General features: G+C 37.0%; 1 protein-coding gene across 3 annotated transcripts; it reads left to right on the forward strand.

Annotated features, from left to right (window-relative positions):
• The first annotated feature begins 3,210 nt into the window (after positions 1–3,210).
• LOC131300428 (F-box/kelch-repeat protein At3g23880-like) lies at positions 3,211–9,041 on the forward strand. Of its 3 annotated transcripts, none has more exons than XR_009190958.1 (2): positions 3,211–4,899; positions 8,590–8,662. XR_009190958.1 is itself a non-coding variant. In XM_058326275.1 (2 exons), the coding sequence occupies exons 1-2, from the start codon at positions 3,405–3,407 to the stop codon at positions 8,634–8,636; spliced, it is 1,257 nt and encodes a 418-aa protein (XP_058182258.1). In that variant the 5' UTR covers positions 3,211–3,404; the 3' UTR covers positions 8,637–9,041. The 3 variants fall into 3 exon arrangements, 2 of the variants coding, with proteins under 2 accessions (XP_058182258.1, XP_058182259.1); XM_058326275.1 differs by having other exon boundaries at positions 3,211–4,614; positions 8,590–9,041; XM_058326276.1 differs by lacking the exon at positions 8,590–8,662 and having other exon boundaries at positions 3,211–4,614; positions 4,719–8,578.
• Positions 9,042–9,592: the final 551 nt, after the last annotated feature.

Here is a 9,592-nt window from a genome sequence, read left to right on the forward strand (position 1 = left end):
GGTCTTCAAAAAAAGAAAAAAATTTGTTTCTTCTTTGAGCTCCGGTCTAATTTATGTGTTTTTCTGATTTTTTTTTCCTCCAATTTCATGCCGTGAGTCTTTCTCCCGGCTGGGTTTTCCCAGTTCGATATCGTCCTCCCCAGAATTTGGTCTCCTCAGATCTGGTGAAAATAAATTAAAGTTGTGTTGGTTGTTGGGTTTTCTTTGGTTGGTTTTGGGATCCAGTTGTCGGAATGCTTCCAATGCCCGCCGTGGTCTAGAGGGTTTGCCGGCTATCCTCAATGCCGGCTTGATAGGTTGATGCTTGCTGATATCAATGGGTCACTGCATGTTGGTTTGTGAGGTTCTGGAGTTAAGAACTTGTGAATCTAGACCTCCAGGTTACTATCTCTATTTGGGGTAGTTAACCCTCTTTGGTTATTTGATGTATACTTAATTATTTTGTATCAATGAAATTTCCTACCATTTTAAAAATAAAAAAAATAGATATTCAATTTGGACCGGTTTTGGATCCATCGGTCAAGCTGTCCAGAGGATCTAAAGTGGAAATTTTTGTTCCTTTTTCTTTAGGAAATTGATTTCTACACTCCCCTAATTGATGCAAACACTCATTTTTTTATCTTTTAGTGGATGAATTTACGAAATAGTCTCTACATGCATACACTTTTTACAAATCTCAAGGATTGTTTAGTAAATTCATCCGCTAAAAGATGAAAAAAGAAGTGTTTGGATTAATTAGGAAAATGTAAAAATAAATTTTCTTCTCTTTATAGGAACTTTCTTGCAGTGGATGGAATTTTTTTTTTTTTTTCAACTTAAGTGGAATGAGTCAAGATCCTCAGTCCTACGTGATAGTCCCTTGTACGGCTGCTCGTGTGATGTAAAATATTGCTGCCCATCACGATTTTATTGATGATGCGAATTGCTCCTTTTGTAGATCTTGATGTATTATTTTGTTTTCTTTTCTAACAAATATAATTTGACCAAGCTTTTACCGAATGAATAGATCGATCCAATTACGAAGTAGAACTATATTCGAATTTATTTTGCATTGATCACATGAGGGATTGTGTGAAGATTTGCCAAATAAGAGGGACACTTGCTCGTGCGCAAGGAAGCAAGAGCCTCTCGTGTGATGATCCATCACAGATAAAATTGGTGCAGCATTGAAAAATATGTGAGTAATAAAAGAAAAAATGTGCACCGTTTACTAGCATTTTTAGCTGATAACTGGTGCGCATGCTCTTATGCATATGAAGTTGTCTTTTGCTATTGTACACAAACTTTTAAACAAATTTACATTTTCTCAAAAACTAGTTATCTGCAAATTAGTACTGTTCAAAATAATTAACTTACTCCTAAGGAATTTAATGTATATCAAATATGAAAAATTTATTCAGATAAATACAAAATATTTATCTAGACTTTTGTTTAAATCACACTCTGGAATGAAAACAGTTAAAAGTGTTCTAGAAATATTTCATTACAACTAAATACATTGAGAAAAAGAATTTTTGAATTAAAAGAATTTAGAAAAAAGAAAAACAAAAACAAAGAGGAGGAGGAAATTAATTTTTTTATTCTTTATGGATCCGTCCCATTAGCGAGATAGTGGTAGAAAATGCAAGAAAGAGGTGGAAAAAAATTACTTAACAAAAATGTTCTAGAAAGTATTTTTTCAACTTTGTATATTTTCTCTCACAAAATGTATAGAGAAACTTAATTCTCTTCTTGGAATCAATGTGAATTAAACATGACTTTCTCATGGAAGAGGTCATAGCCTAGGGATGGCAATGCATAGAGAATGGATCGACGACCCTTTTTCACCTCTGATCTCCAATTAAGGAAACTCTTCACCATCCCGGCCTACCTTCATACCCAAAAGGGATAGTACTGGACAATCAAAACAATTCAGGTGTGCTACGAAAAACAAAAAGTACTATTTGAATGTAAAATAGAATACAAGGTCGCAAAAGAATACAATTTAAAAAAACATATACTATATAAAACTTTTACAAATACCACCTCTCAATATTTTTTTTACCGCTAAGTATATACATTATATATATCTATGCATACGCATATACGTAAATATTGCATACAGGGCGGGTACGGGTATTTGGGGACGGGTATCACAAAATCATATATGCCCCATATTTGAGCTGGGATTTTTTAAAGTTCCACCATATCCGCTCCTATTTGGTAACAATTCGTGTAATTCCACCTCCGAATAGGCGGGCCGGGACGGGGGTACCCATCAGATTTGGGAAGAATTCACATCCTTGGAAGAGTCCTCTCCAGTCCATGAAATAAACTTTGACTGGACCCGTCCAGTCAGTTCATTTGGAGGTTTTTCGATCTAATTTAGAAATGCATTTGTCTTGAAATAAATGAGTTTAAGTGATATAATTTTTTTATGTTTTAAAACAAATGTGTTCCAAAATCATATGAAATGATATTCAATCAACCAAATTTTTTGTGTGACTAAATGTTCTCGACAATCTGTAGAATACAAACGGTTGAATTAATAAAAGGTCCTGAAAGAGCCCACAAACGGGCCAACTACATTATCTAATCCATGAAAATGGACATAGCTAATTCCCTTTCTTAATTATTTCTCTCTTCTCCCCACTTGTTCTCTTCTTATATATCTTGGGCTAATTATGGGTGAGTTTGGACTTTCTTTCTTTTTTTTTGATTTTTTCAGTCTTTTTGGTTGGCATCTCTTAATTTTTATAAGATTCGGGTCAAATAATTTTATTAGTATATCTTTTGTCTCATTGAGAAGAATTGAAAAGGTATAAAACTATAAAAAGTACATAAAACTTTTTTTTTTTGGTCTTATGTGAAAAAATTTCAACTTCGATCTATATTTTTAAACTTTTTCATTTCCTCTTGTCAAGTCAAATAATGTACGATGTAAAAATTTAACTTAAGTCTTATCAATATTAATAAAAGATAACAATAAAAAAAAAATGGTGCGGAAAAGTCACGAAAAAAAGTTAGTCCAAACTCATATTCTTTTCCATTTTAGTCTTTATTTTAAACAAATAAGACAGCTGTTTGATACTTTTTTTGTTTTTGGTTATAATTTTGTACTTTCTAGACTTCTCTCGTCGAAACGAACGATTAATCTCAAAAATTACAACGAAAAACTAAAAAAAAGTTATTAATAATAAAAAAATAACTATGTAAGTATTTGGGTGTTTGTTCTTGATTCTAGACTTGTTTTTTCCACTTCCCTCCTTCCAAGTTTCAATAGATTGCCGCCAAAGCCAAATTGGCAGAGCTATTTCTCTCTTTACTTGATCCCTCCTCCGCTCCTCTCAATAACATATTTCAGTTTCCGCCTCAAACATATTTTAGCGTTGGTCTTGCAAGAGGAACCCTAGAATTCGCCATCAATGCCGAGTGAAACCAACTCGATCCACCGTAGACCCAAAAGGAACCAAAAAACCGACCACCCCATCCCACCCATTGACGCTTCACAGCCATTGCCGCACCTCCCTCATGAAATCATCGTCGACATACTCTCTAGACTGCCCGTCAAGTCTCTGCTGCGATTCAGGTCCGTTTCCAAATCATGGCTTTCTTCGACTTCTTGCCCCGAATTCGTGAAAACCCATCTCGGTATAGCATCTAAGAGCCGGGATTACATCCACCACAGTCTTATTTTGAGCTCTACACATCCCCAATTTAACGTCAAGTCCTGTTCACTTAATTCTCTGTTGAGTGAAGAATTGGATAACATGGTTGAACTAGATTATCCAGATAAAGACCCTAATCACTGCATGATGATTGTGGGTTCCTGTAATGGGTTGGTGTGCATTGGTACTGATTGGGACAGTATATTTATATGGAACCCATCTACTGGACAATCTAAGAGGTTGCCAAGTTTCGGGTTTAGTGAGGAAAGTGGTGGTTTTACCATGCGATTTGGGTTTGGTTGTGGAGAGTCTGATTATGACTACAAAGTGGTAGTGATCTTCTCTGATGATGGTAGTTGGGGTTCATGTGAAACCAGAGTGGAGGTTTATACGTTAAAGACCGATTCGTGGAAGAGGATTCGAGACTTTGCCTATGGTATTCCTACAGATTATACAGGGAAATTTGCGAATGGGTCGCTCCATTGGCTTGCACCCGGCAAAGGTTCAGGTTACACTCGTGTTATTGCTTCTCTTGATTTGGCAAAGGAGATGTATGGCGAGGTTTTGCTGCCTAATTATGATGATCTTGGATACGGTTTGCGGTTGTTTGTTTCGAGAGGATGCCTTGGTGCGCTCTGTGTCTACCCAGAAACTCGTGCTGATGTGTGGATAAGGAAGGAGTACGGCGTGAGAGACTCATGGACTAAGTTGTTCACAATACCTTATCGTCCTGTACCATGGATGAATGACTTGTCCACACCATTGTGCATTTCGAAGAATGGTGAAATACTCATGTATTTTGGGCAGCAATTAGGTCTATACAGTCTAGAAAATGAGACCTTTAGGAAGCTATTAATTCCTAACTTCTGCCCTTCTCTTCAATTGTGTACCTATGTTGGGAGCTTAGTCTCGCCCAACAGTCACCACATGGTTCAGAGGCAGCACCAAAAAGAGAAAATGAAGAAAGGTAAAAGAAGTTGGTAATTATTTCCTTCATTGTTTTCTTTCTCACCTTGTTAATTTTAGATGGTATTGATTGCTCACGCTGTTGTTTGTAGATATATGTGCTAGGTACCCTCTTTTGACATTGATACCACAAAGCACATTAGTGGACTAGTAGAATAAGGTATTTCAGTTGGTAAGGAGCCAGTTACCACACCTAAGGAAGTAGAGATCTTGTGCTCAACTCCTGTCAACCCCTTGGAGCCACCTGCTTAAGATAATACGTGGTTTCCATGGATTGCAGTGTCCGGTATTAGTTCTTTTGGTTTCCCTGCAAGTGGTTCCTCTTTCAGAGAATCAGCTAGGAGTGTAGTAAAATGATGAAATGTTAGGGACTAAATTTTTATGAAGGAACTCATTTTCTGCACCCTTTTAAATTGCAAAAGTTGAATCCAAATTAGAGCTCTATTGTCATTTGTCAGCATTGCATGTACAAGTTGCTCTGTTGAATAGCAAAGAAAATATAAGGACTTAGGAGGTGTCTGTCATTTAGGAAATAGTGCTCTCTTTTTTCTACTTTTTCATCATATGTATGTATGTCTAATCATTTATGATAGTTCCAGCGCTATCTTCATTTGACACTCGAACCCTTAGTTTTTTAGTTTTTTATCTATTGTTGTGAATCCTGCTGTGATATATCATGGTTTATAGCGGTGATTTTTTCTTTCTATATTTTCATCATATGTATGTATATTTCTTTACTGATACTAGTTCCTGCACTATCTCCTTTTGTCGCTCAAACCCTTACTTTTTAAATTCTGCTTTTGTGAATCCTGTTGTAGACATCATGGTTAACAGAAACTTAAGCTCATAACTCGAGTAATGAAATCAGAAACTTACACTGATGATGTGACTATTTTAGTACAAAGTTCTTTTTGCTTATTTTGAAGTAAACCAATTTTTTCAATGATGGCCATCACACTGGACTACAGATACTGGCTATTATTTTCAGTAATTAGTTGCTTTAAACTTGTTGGTGCCTATTTTATGCATTTAACCAGAAACTAATGAAGGCGATGCTATAACATTCATAAATAACTAGATGGTACTATAGGGCTAATGTTTAGGAACTCCTGCAGTAACCTTGTGTTGATTAGCAACACAGGCTTGGTGTTTTCTTCCTACATTATTTATATTAGTAAACTTACTTGAACATTCAGTTATTTTTCTAAAATGGGGTTTTTGGCAACTGGAAACCGCTTGTTGTTGCTTCCCAACTTTTGGCGATGTCCTTCGATTTGGCCCCGGAATTTCGTATATCATTATCGCTAAAGGTTCCTGGCGTCATGTTTTATAATCATTGGAAGTGTAATGAATTGAACTTTTACAACACTATCATCATGGATGGCATTCCAAGATAGGGGATCAAAATGTTTTGAACGTTTTGCTTAGTGGAAAATAGAGAAATTATTTCATCACTAGTTATACGTCATATTGGAAATTCAGCTTCTTAAGAAAGTCCAATAATACATAGCCATATCCAAATTAAAGTCTCAACAGATTGTAGTACTAATATTGCCAACAGGATGTTAACAGGCTGCCTGTTTATTGGCCAAAACACATGTTAACTTCTAATGTTCATTATGGTTGTATCAAATAATCAGGCGTCTGCATGTTGAATTGATTGGAAGGGATGGATTTGACTTGATAGGCAGATTATTTTGAGCTTACAATTGGTTTGGTTTTAATTTGTTTATTGAAGGGATTCTGATTTGGTTGGTGGGTAGTTAATGATGACTGATTGATCCTGTTAGTTTGTTACTAATTGATTTTGCAATCTAGTATTTTCTGCATATTTATGCTATTGTGTCACTTCACTCACATCCATAAACAATCTTGTTACCTCCTCTAGTGTTTGATTTGACATATCCATATTGTTCCTGTTACCGAACACAACTGAAGTTCACCCATTCATAGAAGAAAAAATTTGCAAGCCACGAGAGGAAAACCAAGGACGGATAACATCCTGGAGGTACGAATTGAATCCCTTACTATTCCAACGTAAACATTAAAAGCAATACATTTTGAATGTCAAGCCAAACCCGTCAAATTTTCTGTGGATGAGCTTCTTCATCTGTTCTGCCCTTGAACAATTAGACCAAGCCCCTGCCATTGCTAGCTGGAAAAGTCATTGTTCTCACTGCCAGGAGAGATATTCCCGGTCTTGTTTGCATCCAAATCCTTTGAATTCTCATAACTACACAACCTTGATACTTTTGATACTTCTTCCACAACTACTTATCTCTCCTCTACAGATAATGGAAACCCAAAAAACTGCCAATATTTGGGTTTGAAACGCACTGCCCTTCTCCAAATCTTTGTTCTTAAAGAACAAAACATCATTTGACATCTCTTGGCTCATTCTCAAGTATCGCAAGACATGATCCCAGAAGGGGCCGAATGCGACGACCCGCGGCAGAACACGTTGAAAGTTTCGCCTCGGCAATTTATTGAACTGTTAGTCTGTGACCGCAAGCCAAAAGGAGATGAGCTGGTCCAGTGGATTCTGGAGAATATAGACACTTCCACACTTGGAATCTTTGATGGAGGTGGGCAGCACCCCCAATGGTGCGTGGGTGTTGAAAATTCTTGGCTTGAAATTGCAAATTGCTCATGGGGGCTGTTGGATACCAATGTGATTTTTGTAACTGGTTATTTGGTGTGGGGTACTTGGTGTAGATTAGAGCTTTCAAACAGATGCTAAACTGATTTTGGGTAGGAAGTTCATATTATATATATGTGTTGTGTGCTTGGAAGCGCTGTTGGAAGGAAATCTTGCCCCTGATGGCTCTTGATGGGCACCGAAAGCCTTGGTAGATCTAGAGTGCAGTGCAGTCACGGTGTTTTTCTTTGGGAAGGTTTTTGATCAATAGCTCTAATTGGTTCTCTTGTCATTCTGCTCCCTCTTCTCTTTGCTGGGTTCTCCTTTTTTTTTTCTTCCTGCTTTATCCGTAGGCGTGCAATTGCGTTAGATGCTTCTTACCTGTATAGTGGTTGTCTATACAATGTAGTTTTGAAAGTAACTGCATTTTCTTTTGGGTACATGCAAGAGCATCTTGTACTATTCTAAAACCTAGAGGTCGCAGGGAGTGAACCTCAGTAGATTGTGTTTTCTATACTTTCTGACCTGTATTTTGACAGTCTGATTAAATAGTGTAGTTTCTTTTCGGTGTGTGCATAGCAAGAGCATAAGTTTTGAGGCAAGGAACCCTACTATGACACATACTACACAGTTCAAGAGCCTAATAAGTGTTAATACCGCTAGTTAGATGCATTTTGTTTGAAGATATTCGAAAACCTCTCTGGTGGAACTCCTATGAGTCTATGACAGGTAGATAGGGCGGGCAATACTCAAAGGGGATTGATGTCTGGGTGGTTGAAAGAGTTGGTCTATCTATGTTATTCTTGTTTTATGCGCACAAAATGGTGGGTTGTCTTTCCTGATATTCTTGTCATGGAATAACCAGTCAGGGACTAGTATTAGAAACAGATTCACGAGTGATTTATTAGACTTTGAATTGGTAAGTTGAATCAGAAAATTGTATTTTTATTGTCAGCATTTCATTTTCGTCGTTGTTTCTATTTCTTCTGAATTAGCCAACGAAACTATTAGGAAGTGCATGATTGCTGAAGTAGATTCACGGTTGTGGTTTTCCCTCTGGATGTATTTGTGTGCGACACTATAAAACTAAATAGATATCTAATCATCAGTCATTGGACATGAACGGTTTGGGTCATGCAGTTGGCCCTAGGGTGGGCACCTATGTGAGGGCACAAGACTTTGGGAAAATTGAGGTAATACTCCATCTGGGACTTGAACCCTGCACCTTTCGGCTAAGAGGCAATTACGAAGATGTAACAAAACATAAATGTCGTAATTAGTACCCAATGTTCACTTGGCCTGCAAGTAATTTCATTGCACGTATCTTCTTTTTTTCAGCTTTGTTGAGTCCTCGAGTTGGTTGTCGAAAATTCAAAGTCGATTAATTCAAGGATGAAGACTGGAGCTAAAGAGCTAAAGAGAGCTAAAGAAGGATGAACGCGCAGATGGACTTTGTCCAAAAGGTGAAACTATAGTAGCATGTTTTTTTGGATATGGAAGGTTGTTATTTGTTGTCTTAGTATGGAAAGTGGGACAGTGAAACTCTTCCGGTTAACCATATGTGGAACATATTGTTATCAACATGTTGGTGATAATTCTTGGTATTGTTTTGCTAAATCTACGTACGGAAATAGGATATGGTTGGACGAAAGGCAGTCAGGTGGATGGGATGTTGAACGGGCTTATTTGCTAAAGCTTGACCTACTTATCTTGGAATTAAGAACCTTTCATGCATATATATCCTCTCATGTAAAGCAAAATGGGACCCATCTCAATCTTAGTTGACGATCCGAGTCGTTCTTTTTGTAGGCCTCAATGTATTCAACATTTGTGCAAGAAATGGCAAGACATCTACACTATATCCACCAGAACAAAGCATAATTGTCCAGAGAGAAATGACAGTGAGACACAAACTATTTGTTTCTGTTATCGATTGGGTCAAAGCCTTAACTGCTTACTTTTTGCATGAATGATAAACATATGTAGACAAATTGAGAAGCTTCTTTGAACAATCCCTCAGGATTGGAGCCCCAATTGTGTACACTACCTCACCAATGTCTACCTTGAAAAATGACTAAACCAGTGGTATTTGTCATAGCAACAAATGATCATGTAACAAAAAGTTGGGTAGAATTTATAGATGAGGGGGCCAATTTAGGCACTTTTAAAGTTGAGGGAGGTGTACGTATATGAGAAAAGTGAATAGATGAGAGGGTGTCCATTAAATTTAACCTCTCTGTTTTGTGATATTTATGTAAAATCCCCACACTATGAATCTCCATAACATTTATACGTACAAGCCTCCATTTCATATGCTAAGGCTTATAATTTGACATTTCAC

This window comes from Rhododendron vialii, chromosome 9a (genome assembly GCF_030253575.1).
Source record: "Rhododendron vialii isolate Sample 1 chromosome 9a, ASM3025357v1".
In the NCBI taxonomy this organism is placed as follows: Eukaryota; Viridiplantae; Streptophyta; class Magnoliopsida; order Ericales; family Ericaceae; genus Rhododendron; species Rhododendron vialii.

Excerpts from the sequence above, each read along its gene's own strand:
- LOC131300428 (XM_058326275.1), top strand. The coding sequence starts at position 3,405 with ATGCCGAGTGAAACCAACTCGATCCACCGTAGACCCAAAAGGAACCAA. Across the intron at positions 4,615-8,589 it reads AAAAGAGAAAATGAAGAAAG|CTTTGTTGAGTCCTCGAGTT; the intron begins GTAAAAGAAGTT and ends TCTTTTTTTCAG.